This window comes from Benincasa hispida, chromosome 10 (assembly GCF_009727055.1).
Source record: "Benincasa hispida cultivar B227 chromosome 10, ASM972705v1, whole genome shotgun sequence".
NCBI lineage: Eukaryota > Viridiplantae > Streptophyta > Magnoliopsida > Cucurbitales > Cucurbitaceae > Benincasa > Benincasa hispida.
Genome location: NC_052358.1, coordinates 44704229 through 44722042, shown reverse-complemented (window position 1 = coordinate 44722042; position 17814 = coordinate 44704229). Strand labels below are relative to the sequence as shown.

Here is a 17814-nt window from a genome sequence, read left to right as displayed (position 1 = left end):
AATTTAATTAAGGATAAATTTAAATAACACACTAAAAATTAAATCATGCAATTAGGAAAGATTAAAAAATAACTAAGACAAGAAGCAAAAAATTGAAAACCAGAAATAAAAGAGAGAGATAGGAAGAGAAAACACCGGGAATTATAGTGGTTCGGCAAATTGCCTACTCCACTCTCCAAGACTCTTTGGGTATTTCACTAAGTAATCCTCTTGCAGGTGAGGACTAAACCGACACACGACCATCTTTTTCTTAGGCTAAAAAGAAACCCAAGATCATTTTTATTGATTCAAGATCAAACTAATTTCTTTTTCTCACAACCCAAGGTGTACCCACACCTTAATACAATTCCCAAAAATTAAAAGAAAACCTCACAATATTAAATACACAAGTTGAGCACTAAAAAAAATCTCACAAAAATAACTCTACCAATTTAGAAGCAAGGAGGACAAGAATTTGAGAGCTTAAGACTTGATAGCTTTTGGTGTCAATGAAGAGTAAAATCAAGTCGAATAGAGGATAAATTTTGGCCATTGGATATGATTGCAAATAAAGGGTGGAGATTGAAAAAAAATAGAAAAAGAAAAGATTTGAAAAGGAATTTTGAAAGATTGAAATTATTGAGATTTGGAGAATAAAAAGATTTGAAGGATGAAAATTTAGGAAGGAAATCAAATTTGAAAAGGCTGAAATTTGTTGTTAATTTGGAGAAAATTGGATCAGGAAATTAAAGGAAAATAAGAAAATAAAAATGAAAATAAAAAATAGCCGGATGATATGAGCACCACGCGCATAGGGGAGGAGATTGAGCGTCACGTGCCGTACTCTGTGAAGAAACTGCAGGCACATGCGGCGCACGTGCGCATCCGCGCGTGAAGCTGGTGACCGCCACTTGTCATTATCTCATTCGTCCACGGTAGCCACGTCACTGCCACATCATGTGCCACGTCATCGCCACGTCAGTAAAAAGTGACCGGTTGGAGCATCACGTCATCCGCTACGTCGGCTGCTACGCCATCAATATTGACCATTTGTGTGCCACATCAGATGCCATGTCAGCAAGGTACCACGTGTCACTGCCACGTTGGATTTCCTCTTCAATCTTCTTTTGCTTATAACTTTCTCGTTTGAACTCCGATTTGAGCGATTCAAATTGCTTTGGAATCGTCTTTCCGAACTCTACAAGATAGTGACTTTAAAACATCTGAGTTTGTTATCATCAAAATACTTGGTTTGATTGAAGCCCTAAAGCTAACAGGTTGACACCTGCTGTTTTCACATTCATGCTCGAATAAAGAGGATAGCTAAGAGGAAGTGTGACATACTAACTTCTTGGACCAAACAAAGTATGGAGTTGACTCCAACTACTTGAACCATAGAAATGTATTTATCGAAATACATACAATGATAAAAAGACATTTAGCGTCAAGAAAAGTCATCTTAATTTTTACATACCCTTATATTTACACTCGGTGAGTATAATTTAGTTTTAAGATAAACTGAAAATAACATAATCAACATCTTGAGGAAACTATGACAAATATATATTTGACTTTAATGAGAAGAAACACAAAGATGAAGACGTATATACATACAATAGAAGTTTTACAAGATGTGAATATTTGAGCATATTTCACACAATATTCTCGCATAGAGAATCAAGAACACTTCTTGGTTTTATTTGAAGTGACATATTTTAAGCCCACATAGAATCAAGAACACTTCTTGATTTTATTTGAAGTGATGGACTTATTGCGACCAAACCGATGAAGCAGTCTATAGGAACCCTCATTGCCCAGACATTTATTGACTCGAGTTTGCGACATTTACTTACAAGAATGAGAAGTCCGCTCTCCGTTACATGGCGACAGCACCAGAGGACAATGGTCTGTAGAATTAAGAAAGAAATCCATTGATTAAAGATTGTGCAAGACAATGTAGGTATCATATGATTCATGAAACGGTTTGGCTATGGAAATGAACAGAGAGATTCTTAAGAATAATTAGGATGTTACGTTGGGTCAGGTTTGGCCATGGAAATGAACAAATGAACAGAGAGATTCTTAAGAACGGGTCAAGTTGAAGTACTTCTTAGATCCAACTCAATTATTCGGGTCGTTGTAAGTTTACAACACATAACCTTTATCAAATAATGAATCCAATCCAATTCAACCATAAAATGTCTGAATTGGAATGAGTAGGGTTACCCAAGTTATTTATTTAAAATTTTATTAAGAAAATAAGTAAAATGTTAATATGTAAAACAACTCAATTTCAATTTATATTATAATTTTTTTTTCTAAAGTGTTAAAAAATTGTTTTTAGGAGTTATTAGAGAATAAATTATACAAAAAATTATGCAATTAGATAAAATTAAAGTTCATAAATCTATATATAATTGTATCATAAGTTAAAAAAACATACTTTTTAAATTTAATAATAAATTCAGATTGCTTTAGGTTGGTTTTGGTTATTTTAGATGAACTCATGAATCAGCTCAACCTATAAGATTTTCATTTATTTGAATCCATCTCTACCCAATTCAAATGAGTTGATAATTAGGCTCAAACCCTACAAATTGGATTGGATTGGGTTGATCAAATTTTTCGGGTACATCCCTAAGAGTTACCTTCAAATTTGGACAGTTATTTGCGATTGCAAGCACAGATATATCTGTGATATAGGTGCCACCGATATTCAGGTTTTGCAAAGAGTTGGCTCTAGAAATCTGAGAACACAACCAAATGCAGTTTTAGAAAAAGGAAGTGAAATGCTAACGAACTATGAAAGACATAAAAGAAATATAGACTATCTAAATCCAAATATGTAAACCTTAAACCTGGAGTAGAATAATTTATACCCCAAATATAGACTTTTTGAATAGAGTAAAGTAGTATGCATTCCAAATGTAGACTATCTAAATCCAGACAAAAATATTCTATACCCTAATTACAAATTAAACAACTCCAAAGACCATTATAACCTCACATATTATTATAATCAACTGACCTAAACTAACAATTCCTTAATTTTATGCATTTTAGAACAAAAGTGAAGTGAAGCACATATAGCATACTTTTTCTTTTTTGATTTATTTTAGTTCAATAATATGTGGAGAGTGAGAAATTCAAACTTTTGACCTCTTAATCGAAAGTACGTAATTTATGTAAGATGCTGGCACGTGGATAAATTGTTTTTGAAGGTTTACTTTAAGAACAAGTGGGACAGTACTTCCAAAATCATGCACAATAAGCTAGACCTTCAAAAAGTCTTTAAAGTAGATGACATTTCAGGACCAAAGGAATTTTTAAACTGGTGTTTACATTTCAAAAGTGGACTTTAAAAGATCCAAAATAACTAAGACAATACACAAAACTTATTAGTGCAAAGAAATGAAGATACTGTCCAATTCACATATTAAGGCCTACTGTAAGGGCTATTGACTATTCTATGTGCTGCCACTTTAATCATAAAGATCATCGAAGTATTATTTAAACCCAACGATTCAAGGCAAGGATAAAGGATCTCGAAAGAAGTAAAAAATCTTTTTCAATTGTTTCAGTAACTAAACTAGAACAGAATGAAGAATCGAAATAGATTCTAAAGGAGATTGGCAAAAATTGAGCAGTTACTTCAGGCATGTTTGGTCTTAAAAGATAAGATAATATCATACCAGTTGCACAACACCCGTGTCGGTGATCTCTACCATACCCCAAAGCGAAATGGACTTGAGGTTGGGAATGCACTTTGCAAGAGAGATTTCTTGCAATCCATGGTCTGTTATTTGGCAACCCCAACGGCTTCTTGAGCTGAAAAAAGAAACACATATTACAATAGAATGACGAATCAGTCAGCATTTTGCTTGAGTAGACATTAGAACGATGAAGACAGCCATGGCAGTGGACTCAAAAAAACTAAGCTATGTTTTTTGGTAAAGAGATTTTGTTTTGTTTCTTTTCCTTTGAGTTACTCTCATAACGTTCCCTTATTTGAGAATAATCTAAAGCGTCCTTAAGATCAACCAAAAACATGAAACATAAACTTCAAGAATATAACAGGCTTTACAAAAAAAAATAAATAAATAAAAATAAAAATAAAAATGGGACACTTTAGTTTTAAATCCTGAAAATAAGCCCTTTTTTTTAAAAAGAATGTATTTGGAGACCGACCCTTTGAAGGTGAAAAGTCACGAGTGTCCACTCTTAGGTTCCAATCTTAAGGGTTTGTTTGGTTTATAATTTGAATTTTATTTTATGTCTAAATTCATTTAACAAGATAAACTGGATTATGTTTCTGATAGTTGGTTTTAAATTTTGTGATCTTTATGTTTTCATTTGTCCAGGTGAATTTTAAATTCTTAAAATGTAAAATTATATTAAATAAAGATAAAAATATTTAACTTTGTCAACCGAAAACGTGGACAAAACATTCACCCTAGAATTTTTTATTCAATTTTGTTAGAAGTTGATAGAAAAAATTTAATTTTGATTAAAAAGGTTATAAGAATATTGAAGAATGATTGGTGAAAGTTTCAAAAAGGCAAGGGCGTATAAGTAAGTACCTTTACTCCCATGTGAACATCATCTTCTTCGCCAAAGAGATAAAAGAAAAAAAAAAAAAACGCCCATTTTCAATCAGACACTACTTGAAGAAAAGCAATATGAAGAAAATATGAGGCTACGCGATTTTGAGAGAAAGAGAATCGTTCGTTTGTTTAATAAAACAGATTATGATTAAATCCGCTGAAATCACTTTTAAATCACACATTTTACCGAGACTAATTTACTTCATATTAAAATTAATGGTATGAAAAGCAAAGTTATCTGTAATTATTTTAAAAAGTGCAATCCAAACGAAGCCCAAGAAGAAAAGTAAAATTTTCAAGAGAGCATGCTTGAGAAGTGATTTTGAAATTACAAAAATTACTTTTGTCCAAAATCATTCCAAAACAAGTTTATAACCACTCAAAATTAATTTAAACTTTAATTTTACATTTTAAAATACAATTTTTATAAGTTTAAATCCTATTTTGGTTAATGAACTTTGAATGTTGTTCTATTCTAATCCCTAAACTTTCTACAACAACTATTTTAGTCTTTAAATTTTTAAAAAGTGTTTATTTTGGTCTCACTATTAAGATTTTATTAACTCTTTAATGAAATTGAGTCTAGCATGTGTTGAGCAAAATGAAGATGAAGTAAAATGCCAACAACCACGACAAAATCTTGAATGCAAAATAACTTTTGAGTTCTATAGAAAATCATTTTACCACCTAATTTAAAATTAAAATCTTACCTTTTTCAAGGTGATTATCTTATTTGGTATTCTAATAGTAGAGACCTTTAAAAGTTAGACCGTCGTTTTTAAAAATTTAGAAACAAAATAGAAGAAGCTTCAAAATTCATGAATTAAAATAGGATTTAAACTTTTTTATATAATCAAAATTAATTTTGAATGATTAAAAATCTAATTTTAATTCTTTTAAGAAGACAAAAATGATTTACACTATTTTAGAAATGAGGGAGGTTAGAGATTACATGTCGAGATCTCGAAGATTGTATTCATGGCGAATAAGGCGAGCAGTAGAATCATCATCTATCTTCCAACCAGCAAAGCTCAAACTCTTTCTTCTTCCAATAGACATTTTAACTCCTTCCTTCCATTTCTTACAAACCCCGCTCGCCCTGCGTTTTTCCACAATCGCATAAACCCTAAAAATTAACAACAACAACAACAACAACAACCGGAGCAATTTAATTCATAATAAAAACCGAAATTAAGAATCGATAGTTACTGAGCCAAATCGGTGAAGTAGGTTATCATCGCAAAAATGTCAGCCAGTAGATCAATAGGCAACCGTTCAATCGCCGGCTCCAACTCCATTTCTACCGGATAAACCACTCCTTTCCTCTGCTCTCCACTTCGTATTTCAATTAGGAACAAGAGATGAAATTTGTGGTGACGTATAAAAAAGGCAGGATGGTCACACCACCAACACACTGTATTTGAAGATTCTGAGATCTCCAAAGATATCCACAAAATAAACAAATATTGGGAAATTGTAAACACACAGAACAATTTTTTATGGTCATAAACACTTCTGGGTCCACTTTTTAATTTAGAGTCATTTTTTTAGCTTCAAAAGACTTTATTACCCTTTCCTATAGTGTTCCTTAAATCTTTTCGAAACCCTTTCTCACTAAAGAGCTGTTTGAAGCATTGAGATGATATAGAATGTGAGGAGTTCTGATGTCTGGTGGGTTCTGATCGAGTATGATTGAGTATGTTCAAGCATTGAAATGATATAAGATACACAGAAGGAAAATGACGGTGAGATACAAAAGACATTTCGAAAATGGGTCCACAAACAATTAAAATCGGTGAGATAGGATAATGGGCCTCCAAACAGTGAGATGATATAGGATGTGGAGATATACATCTCATGTTGGGCCCCCAAACAACCCCTAAAAGATTTCAATTTTCAAATCCTAAACTTTCGGGTTGTATTAATTTAAACTTTGATTTTTTTAAGTATATTAAATAATATCTTCTTCAAATTTCGCTAATATATAATTGTTTAAATTAAACTTCTAAATTATTATGATTTTTGTTTTAATTTAACTTTTGAACTTTTATAAGTGTATTAATTTAACTCTCCATTACGTTTTATCTTGATAAATGTTGTATGAGACTTATACTTTACTTTTATAAATTAAACTCCTAAATTTTTATAAGAGAATGAATTTAGATTTTTTATTGAGATTACATTTTAAAGTCGTTAATGTATTCAATTCTTATATGTATGTACACTTCTTTAAATATCAAATTAATAAAATGGATGGATAGAATTGACAAATGGACAAATTTCAAAGAAAATATTACAAATATTAGAGGGGAGGGGCAAAATGGATGTAAAACCACTTATTAAATTCATTGAGTTTTAGGACTTTTAAATAATGAAAAGTCGTAATTGCCCCTTTAAAATTTCTCTGCTCATTTTCAGCCTCACAACCTCAGGTGGGACCAGCGATCATCCAATCATATCCTTGGACGGTAAGCAGGTGATCTTGACGACAACAGAACCTTTTATTTGTCAAAATAATAAATATAATACAAAAATAAATCTCAACCTTACCTCTAATTTTGTTTGGGAGCATTTAGATGCATTTTGCACATGTATAAAATCTTTTAAGAAGTATTTGATTCGTCGACTTCATAAATTAATGTTAAATAATTCAATTTCAATCATATTTATCCTTGAAATTTGCATAATCATTGGAAACTTTATCTTCCTTTATTTTATACATTTATTGAAAAATTTCATTACAAATTTCTAACTCCAACATATTAATTCTAAACTTTAGAATTCAACTTAGTACTTATCCTTACAACATAAAAATGACAAAGGAAAAATAGATTGGACTCTCATTCTTTTTCATAAAAATTTCATTACCAACAACTATAAGACAAACATTTTAAAGTCTCCTAATCTTTAAGGGGAAAATTTAAAACTCCCACCATAACAAACTAAAATTTAAATATGTGTCATCCTAGAATTTTTAAGGGGAAAATTAAAAGGATATTGTCCTTTTAGAAACTATTTAAGAAAATAAGGTTGTTTTCAAACTATTTGTAAAAATATTGTTTTTTTAATAACTCGAGGGTTCAAAATTCGACCAAGGTAGGGTCAAAATTTTGAACCCTCGACCCTTGCCCTTTTTTTTTCTTTTTTAATTAATTTACACATTCACCTTCTTTTTCATTTATTCGCTTTTCTTTCCATTCCTTTCCCTCTTTTTTTAATTTTTATTATTATAAAAACAATTTTAAATTTTTTTTATTATTTATTTAAACTTTAAAATAATAAACTAAAAAAAATATCTCATAAAAATAAAAAAATGTAAATTAAAATCTCATTTATATAAAATAATTAACAAAATCAATGTGTCCCACAGGCGGACGTGTCGATTTCCGAGCTGGTTGATCGTCCGTCGACAGTCGAACCTTGAAGGTTGCTCGGGTTCTTCTTTGATGTTGCTACTGGTTACCCCTCTTGCAGGCGCTTCATATATAATAATATATTCATTTGCTCCTCCACGACCCGACCATGTCCATGCACGTACTGAGACGAAGGAACCAGCCACTGAGTCCCATAATGTCCCCTGAACCAAATGTTGGCAATCATCATTAATCGGACCTAACATAAATCAGTTTGACTTTGCGTCCTGCAATCATAGGGGGCAACTCTTCCACATTATGTACAACTCATCAAAAACTCATCATCTTTCGAACAGGTCCTCCACTGAAGTCTTATCCTGTTGTTCGAATCTCTGTGAATTTATAAAACAATTAGACAAATTTAAAATAATAAATTAATATTAATAAATCAAAATAAAATAAATTATCCGAATATAGCTGTATTCTTAATGTTGTCTATTGTTTATATCACAGGATGATCCACAGCCTGCCCTCGACGAGTGACGTAGCGCTTGTGATATTTTAACCAATGAAATATATTCTGGAGTGACATCTATGTCAAACTGTTCAAAGAGAAACCTCAATTGCAATAAACCTTGCACGATAGTGCCACGCACTACCAAATTGCAACTTTTCGGACCAATCTCCAGTTTTTAGGTCAAATCATGCAGTACGGGTTCAGTATTACAGGCGATGGGACATCCTGCTGAAAAACCGAATTGTCTCATTACCCTATCAGGAAGATGCCACCATCACCAATGTGAAAACATATGAGAGACTTATCGTCCGCCATATTGTTTTGACCATTCGTACAAAAATTAGGTAAAGTATGCTATAATTTTGTACGATTCCCAAATAACCTGAACACAAAAATTATATTAGAGAATATTAAAGACAAATACAATAAAAATGTGTATAAATAATAATTAGGTTCAGTGTGAATTACCTGAAGGTTGAAGCAGATCAAACATGTATCTTATACTGGCTGACTACATGTGTGGCTTGTCTTAGTCACACAAAATTTGTCTCTCCACCTAAATTTAAATTGATAATTTAGAATTTAATAACTAGATCAGTGATATAAATTATTGAAAATTAAAACAACATAACCGAAAACCGTAGGCTGTCTAACTAACTGAGCGTCAATTAACATGTTGTAGCTGTGGAGCCATTGTTGGAAATCGTTCCCAACCCATAGTTGCAAAAGTATGAGAGGCCTTGCTATCTTCTCGAACCTCAAGTCTGTTGCTTTGGGCATAAGTGGTCTATACAACCATGCCAGCCCATGCTCCACCCCACGAATACCGCCCCGCATCATGGAGGTTAGTTAACAACAGTGGCAGGAACATCAAGTGAACAAAATGACTTGATTTATCTGAAAACAGACTTCCACTCATCATTTGTAGTATATATGCTCGTGCATATCTTATGAAGGTTTCTTCGTCTGCATCATCTGTGAGCTCACGAAATTGTGTTCCTAACCATATTAAACTTAACCTTGATCATTTAATTTTGTTCACAGGTGGGGTCGCACCGAGATACAGTTGACAAACTTCTGACCAGTCATCATACATCACTCCAGTGATCGGCTCACCGTCAACAGGTAACCCCAACAACACTTCTATGTCTTGTAGAGTGATAGTGCACTCTCCAACAGACATATGAAATGTATGCATCTCGGGCCTCCATCTCTCGACCAAGGTTGTGATCAGATACCAATCCAACTGAATAAATCCTAGTCTGGCAACCCCATAGAATCCAGATGTGCGCAGTAGCGATATAGTATTTGAGGGTGGAGCGGGATAGTGCGCTGGAGAACTGCCTCTCGATGCCTGCAAGATATTTCTCCAGTAGTACGATCTCGCCATACAATAGATGATCGATGAATGGACTAGTCATATAAAACATCGAAATCAACAGGTTCTGGGTTTAAAGCCATGATCTGAAAGAAAAAAAATATTTATTTCTCAATTAAAAAAGTATTTTTTTCTGAATTAGAAGAATAATGTATAACTTAATTAAAAGAATAATATACAACTTAATTAAAAGAATAATGTACAACTTAATTAAAAGAATAATGTACAACTTAATTAAAAGAATAATATACAATTTTATAATAAAAAAAATTGAATATATAATAAAAGTATCTACACTTAATTAAACAAACATGATAAAAGAAGTATTTATTTCTCAATTAAAAGAATAATGTAAAACTTTATTGATTACAACAAAAAAAGTGAATATATAATAAATTTACTATAAAAAATTGAATATACAATAAATTATAATAAAGAAATTGAATATACAATAAAATGAATATATAATAAAAAAAAATTATTTATTTTTCAATCCCTAACTATCTAGAGCCCGTCTTAGTAACGAAAGACACACCTCAGGTGTTTCAGGAATCATCCCCATGAGTCTGCGGACTCTTCATCAGCAATGGCAAACACAAGTGGAAGAAGATGGCCGTTCGAGTCAACTGATGTAGCAATCAACAGTTTTCCTCTATATTTGTCGTACAAGTGTGTACCATCTATCTGNTACAAGTGTGTACCATCTATCTGAATTATCGGCCGACATTTATTAAAAGTTTCTATACAAGGACCAAATGCCCAAAATACAGAAGTTAGGATAACATAACCTTCAGTAAGCGTTTCTTTAACTCTCCACTCTACACGTGTTTCGGGATTAGTCTGCTCAACCATATATTACCACCTGGGCAACAATTTGTAAGACTCATCCCAATCATCAAACACTTTAGCCAACGCTTTTCTTTTTCCCTCCCATACTCTATGGTAAGAAACATGATATCCAAACTTTGATTTGATGTCAGACTGTAGTTGTGCCACACTGATAGATAGTTTTTCTCTTACGGCGTCACAGAACTCCAGTGCAATCATTGATGAATCCAATTGCACGTGACTTTGACTTAGTTCTGAATAAAAACATGTATGCTGCTCATCATACTTAGTGATCTCGAACAAGCCATGCAATTTTTTCTTTATTGCACGAAGCCTCCACTTGTAACCTTCCTCCCACTTCTTACACTGAATTGTCCAAATCGTCGGTGTAGATTCAACAACCTCATATGGTGCGTGACACTTTATTGCAAAACATTTGACCGCATGTTGTAGCATTTCCTTGTCTTGACAAATCATCCCTTTATACAATTGAGTATTGTCAACGTCCACAGGGGCTACAATTGGGTCATGTTCCCGAATGCTATCCAGTACATTCATATCCAAATCATTGAATGTATCTGAAAGTATCTCATGTTCACAACCATCAAAATCCAACTCTTCAAATTCGTCATCCGTTTCTGTTCTAAAGTCTCTGTACATGTTGTTAGCCGCCATATCTTCATTATCACATGGCGATGCAACTGACTCCGGATCAGGATCGATACATTGAGTTGGATCTTCAAACTGGTTAAATGATGTATCAGGATCCACCCCTATCTTATTTACATTTACATACAAATGCACTAGATTTGGCAGTGGCATTGCCATTGAGAATACCAAGTTCATAGCTTGTGCATTCGAAATAGGAAATGACATAAACCTTATTGATCCTGATGGTTCTAGATTAGGATGTCTATATATTATTTCTATCTGATTTGCTCTCATATCTACACTAAGTAACATCCCAACCATTTCAATGAATTGTTCAAATACAATTCCACTGTTCATATTTATGGTAAAACTCCCACTTGATGGTTGGTCATACTCAACTCCATCAATACCATTATCCAATATTACCATTTGTAAACAACAAAAATCCCAAGCATTTTCCTGTCATTTTCTAAAAAAAAAAAAAAAAAAAAAACATCAATTTTTTGTATTTACTTTTTATAAGAGAATATATTAAAAAATATTAAATTTCTTAGTTATAAATATAAACTTTTTAAGTTTTATGAACATCAACTTTTTAAACATAACAATAAATTAAACTTTTTATAACTATTTTTAAAATAACAACAAATTAAAATGAGGTAAACTTTTAAAACTATTTTTTCAAATTATACAAAATAAAAAATTAAATTAAATTAAACTTTTTCAAACTATTTTAAACTATATTTTCAAAGTTAATACTAGAAAATATCAACTTATCACAATAAACATAACAACAAAGTTAATACACAATAACTATCACAATAGTTTTGTATTAACTAAAAATATCTAGATAAATAAAATTTTTAAAACTACTTTTTCAAATTTAATACAAACTAAAAAATAAAATTAAACTAAACTTTTTCAAACTATTTAAACTATATTTTCAAAGTTAATACTAGAAATATCACTTATCACAATAAACATAACAACAAAATTAAATCACAATAACTATCACAATAATTTTATATTAAACTATAAATATCAACTTTTAAACATAACAACAAACTAAAACATTTTAACACTATAAACATCAAAGTTAATACTAAAGAAATCAAATTTCGTATGAATAAACTAAACTTTTGAAACTAAACTAAACTGTTAACTATCACAATAATTTTGTATTAAACTATAAATATCAACTTTTTGAACATAACAATAAACTAAACATTTTAACACTATAAACATCAAAGTTAATACTAAATAAATCAATATCATAAGAATAAACTAAACTTTTCAAATATATAGTTCAACTCACAGATTCGATGATAATTCTCTTTTTCCTTCAAAGTGACAACGTTCACCCTTTTTTCCTGTTATTTGTTATCTGACAACAACTACAAAAATTAAAAAAAAAAAAAATTAGAGATCTAAAAAAAACAATAATATAAGAACAAAAATAAAATGTATAATTTATTCTTAAAAAATAAAAATTTAATAGAGTAACGAACCAGTATAATTGTGTGAGAATAATTTGTATTAAATGAAATACAAGAAGAGAAATGAAAATAGAAATAGGAGGAGATGAAGATGATTTCGAAGGCAGTGAGGGGGCAATGAACAAAATCAAGGGGAGAGGAAATGAGGCTGCAAAAATTATCGAGGGAGAGAGTGAGCAAAAATGAAGAGGTAGTGAGTGAGCAAAATGAAGAGGAGTGGGGTTTAAAAGGATGTAGGTCGAGTGTTGAACACTCGACCCACGGGTTGAGAAATTACATTGGGTGGTTGAAGAGGCATTAAGGCTATGGCAGAGGGCAACATGCATGCGTCAATGCATGCAGGAAATCGCGCAGGAGAATCGGAGCAGGGGCAGCATGGTGATAGGACTTCACACTGCATGTCGAGGGTTGAAGTTTCAACTTATGTATGTTAAAACTTCAACCTTCGACAGCCCTCAATATAGATATTATTTCCAAGTCTTCCATTGTTTGTCAAGTTTTCAACGTTCGATCTCTATATTACTCGAATCCTCAACCCTCGACTTCTAGCTTCGATCTCCCAAAACAACAATATTTCTCTAATAAGTTTCAAAACAACCTTATTTCCCTAATAAGTTTATAAAACAACCATATTAATATAAAAGGTCCATCTTTAAACCCGCAATAAAAAAATGAAAATAAAATTCCAACGACTTATTTTTAGGGTAAAATGTACTTTTGGACCCTAAAGTTTAAGATTGATGTCCATTTGGTCTTTAAAGTTTTAATAAAAACACTTTAGCCCCAAGTTTGTAGAATGATTTTAAATGGTTTCTGATTTAACTTTACTAGTGGAATGTTGACTAGATTGTTGACGTGGAATGGTTGACGTGTTCATTATAGTTGATTAGGTGGCAAATAAACTTAAAAGTATGGATTTTTCTCAAAAGAAAAAAAAAAAAGTAAAAGCTAAAATTCTCTTCATCTCTTAAGTGCCCTAAGGTCGACTACTTATGCTCATACGATGATGGTCAACATGTCTCAAAATATGCTATCTATTTGGAAAAAATAAGACTGTTTTTCAGGGTAATAAACTTTCAAAATTTTAGAATTTCGACTTCTCCTATGGTCGATGGTCAAGTTTTGATGTTAAATTAATCCTAATCGATTAATATCTACAAGTCTTCCTTCAAAGACCATCATTGCTTTGAAATAGGTTTAAATTCATACAAGCAGTCGGTGAGATGAAAGAGATTCTTGAAATAGATTAAATTATTTAGCTCTCATTTGATAATTATTTAGTTTTTGTTTTTTTTTCCTCTAAAATTAAGTATAGACATTATGTCATCCTCTAAATTTTTTTATTTATTATCTATTTTATACCTATAGTTTAAAAAACCAGGCCAAATTTTAAAACTAAAAAAAATAACTTATAAAAACTTGTTTTTGGAATTTAGAATTTAACTGAAAATTCAGCTACTGACTTGAGAAAGATGAAAATGGGAGGAAATAAATTTAATCTTCAAAGACAAAAAATAAAAAACGAAAAAGGTTGCTGAATTAGCCCTTAACTTTTCATTTAGGCTTAATTTTTAAAATTAATTTTTCAGCTTATTTATTTGCCAACTAATCAATTAAAAGTGATATGTCACTTAATACACATAAGCAAGTAACAGTCAAGTTATCATTTTGTTAAGTTAAAGTTAAATCAATGATTATTTAGAATTATTTTATAAGCGTAAGGGATTAAAATGTCTTTTCTAAAATTTCAAGGACCAAATAGATATCAATTCTAAACTTTAAGAACAAAAAATGCATTTTACTTTTTTTATTATTATTATTAAGGTGTTGTAATTTATCTCGAACTATCTTGACCTTTTTTTTTAAAAAAAAAGATCTAGTATCTTCAAAAACCACTTGTTGCAAACTTCATTCTTATAGTAATCAATGGCTTATTTATAAGGTCCATCACTTGACACACACTTGAACCTTTTGCATGAAAAGGATGGTGCTGGACTTAGCCTTCCTAGCCATCAAGGTCTAACTTTCTTCTTTGAGCTATGTGTGGATTCTAGATCTCTTAGGCTTAAGGTCCATTTAGGTGGATCTAGGCCCAATTGTGATCATTATCCATACCATTGTCCAAAAATATTGGATGATTGTAATAATAATTATATGTATAATAATATATTTTTTAAAGAATTACAAGTATAAAAAAACTTTATTAGTAATAGATTTTATCACTGATAGATTTTTATCAGTAATATAGTTTATCATTCATAAATTCTAAGAACTCGATCTAAATTTTCTTATATCTGCAAATTTTTTTACATTGTGTTATATATATTAATATTTGGATTTGATAACTATATTTGCAACGGCGAAAAATATTTCATAACTTTTTTTCTTTTTAAATCAAACAACATAAAGCTATCTAGAATTTATTTGAGGACTATAAAAGTACATTGCCAACGTAAAAATTGTTGCATTTTAATTTAGTTTTGTTAGGTTTGCATATATCATATTGTAGTTTTAATAGACATTAAGACTGTGTTTTGTAATCATTTAGTTTTTTATTTTTTGTTTTTAAAAATTTAGTTTATAAACACAACTTCTATCTATTGGTTTTTATGTTTTGTTGTCTACATTTTAGGAGTGTTTTCAAAATTAAAACCAAAATTCAAAAATTAAAAAAAAAAATGTTTTCATTTTTTAAAATTGGCTAAGAATTCAAATATTAAATTAAGAAATATGAAAATAATGAGTAGGAAATCGTGAGAAAATAAGCATATTTTTTGAAAATCGAAAAACAAAAAGTTAAGACCTCATTTGATTACCATTTTATTTTTGAAAATTAAGTCTATTTCCTCCATATTTCTTACGATGATTTGCAACCTTCCTTAGTACAATGGTTCAATTTTTAGCTAAATTCCAAAATCAAAAACAAAATTTTAAAAGCTACTTTTTTTAGTTTTCAAAATATAGCTGGGTTTTTTAAAACCATTGGTAAAATGTAGATAACAAAGAAAGAAATTTGGAAGTGGAAGTTGTGTCTATAAGCTTAATTTTCAAAAAAAAAAAAAAAACCAAAAACCAAATAATTATCAAACAAGATCTAAATAATTGTTACTGATTAGCGTCAAGTATTTGTGCTAATTAGATAGTGAACCCATTGGGGTATGTTATTGCATTGCTTGTTTGTTGCATTTTAGGTTAGTTTTGCTTTAAGTTTTAGCAAAAGTCATGTTGGACTTTAAGCAAGTATAGACATTAATGAGCCTAATTAAGGCTATCTATTTAGTTATCCCAATTTTAAATGCCACATATATCAAATTTCATATTTCATTAATTTTGTGTCAAATAAATTTGATTACTAAATTTAAATCATTTAATAACCTAGTTCAATGATAGTTGTCATAATCTTTTCTCTCTAAAGTTCGATTCTCCATACTTATAATCAATGCCACATCAAGTAACAAATGGATAATCTAAGAGTGTAATGCAAACAATTTGCTAATTAAAGATATATCATATTTTATATTTATGTAATTTGAATTTTGACCTCTTTCAAGATTTTCTATTGGTTCTTTGTTGTTTCTTCTTTCCTTTCTTCGTAGTTCCATTCTTGTCCTACCAAAAGAACAATTTTTATAATGTAAAATTACATGTTTAATTAATATAACAACAAAAAAATTTCACATCTAGGTTATAAATAAGAATTAAACATACTATCAAAATAAATCGAAAGTCTAGTTGTCTCAAAATCCATATGGTTCTATCTATTTTTTGTGCTCACCTTTTGAGGTACATTATCCATGCTTGGATTCTATGGTATTAAATGTGTAACTATCATATTTCGTCTGAAAGTTAACTTAAAACTTTGTAACTTCAAATCTTTACTTGTGCTACTTTCTCGAGAGGACTCTTCTCTTCATTAAAATCTTTTAAAACAGCAAAACGACATCGACATCAACATTTTTTTTTTAGATTTTACCATCATATTTCAAATAATAATAAGAAATAAATAAATCTTTTACCATTTAAAATGGTATAACTTGATGATGCACAGTGCATCCTGAAATTTAAAACAAATAATTGTTTTTCAATATACAATAAGACTATGGAGAATTTTAAAAAATAGAAAAATAAGAAAAACTATTTAAACAAAATAATAAAATTTAAATTTTCTTTGATAGAGGCTGATAGAAATCTATCCGTATTTTTTCTTATTTCTGTAAATAATTTGATATTTTTTCTATTTATGAATTTTTTTTATATGGACTGATTTTGAATTTCAAATAAAGTGACGTATTTTCTCAACTCATTATAAAATTTTCAGTTTTTTGATTGGTTAATTACCTTTTAACTCTTTTAACCCCCTGGAATTCTTTCTTTAACCATCTTTTGTTTCAAATGTCATTTTTTATGACATAATTTTGCAGTAGCTTTATTTTTCATTACTTTTATTAAATTTTTCAGGTAAAATTGAGATTTGATTCAGAGTTGAAATGAAGAAGTCAAATCAAAGATTTAAGTTAACTTTAGGGTCACTAAGTGAATTTTTACACATCCAATACCATTGAATTTAAGAAAGGATCACCAACTTCAAAAGGTAAGCACAAAAGAATTTGATGAATAAAAGGAAGAACAATTGAAAAGAGCCTACTATTCATAGTCATTCAAGTTAGAAAATGTTTTATTTTTAATACATATTAGTGGTAGGGGTGATTCTAAAAGTGGTAAGATGGAAGCGTTGACTAGTCAATCTTTGTATTTTTTTTTTCTAATTTCTAATTTCTTCATCCACTATTTGTCTGGTTGAATATCTTCTTCTTTTTTTAAAAAAAAAAATATTTTTACTTTCTTTTTTTTTTTTTTCCAGATTTTGCCACTTTCCGTTTATTTATTCATTTTTATTTTCTTTCCTTTCTCGAGTTTTCGCTTCCAGTATTTGCTTCTTCTCTTTCTTTTTTTCTTTTCTTTTTTTTCTACAGTTTTTGCTTATTCTTTTTTTTTTTTTTTTTTTTTT

The 17814-nt window shown here is 30.2% G+C and overlaps 1 protein-coding gene across 3 annotated transcripts; it reads right to left on the bottom strand.

Moving 5' to 3' along the window:
- Positions 1-654: 654 nt before the first annotated feature.
- LOC120089440 (F-box protein At5g67140) lies at positions 655-6011 on the bottom strand. 3 transcript variants are annotated; one of them, XM_039046912.1, is made up of 6 exons: positions 5793-6011; positions 5536-5682; positions 3672-3807; positions 2628-2726; positions 1833-1886; positions 655-1177 (listed from the first exon to the last, which is right to left on the bottom strand). In XM_039046912.1, the coding sequence occupies exons 1-6, from the start codon at positions 5879-5881 to the stop codon at positions 1016-1018; spliced, it is 687 nt and encodes a 228-aa protein (XP_038902840.1). In that variant the 5' UTR covers positions 5882-6011; the 3' UTR covers positions 655-1015. The 3 variants fall into 3 exon arrangements, with proteins under 3 accessions (XP_038902840.1, XP_038902838.1, XP_038902841.1); XM_039046910.1 differs by having other exon boundaries at positions 1112-1191; positions 5793-6001; XM_039046913.1 differs by lacking the exon at positions 655-1177 and having other exon boundaries at positions 1521-1886; positions 5793-6005.
- Between the last annotated feature and the right edge of the window lie 11803 nt (positions 6012-17814).

Coding starts and splice junctions, on each gene's coding strand:
- LOC120089440 (XM_039046912.1), bottom strand. CDS start 5,881: ATGGAGTTGGAGCCGGCGATTGAACGGTTGCCTATTGATCTACTGGCT. Junction 3,808..5,535: donor AATCTTCGAGATCTCGACAT/GTAATCTCTAAC, acceptor TTCTTTTTTCAG/CTCAAGAAGCCGTTGGGGTT. Junction 1,887..2,627: donor ATAACTGTCCAAATTTGAAG/GTAACTCTTAGG, acceptor TTAATTCTACAG/ACCATTGTCCTCTGGTGCTG.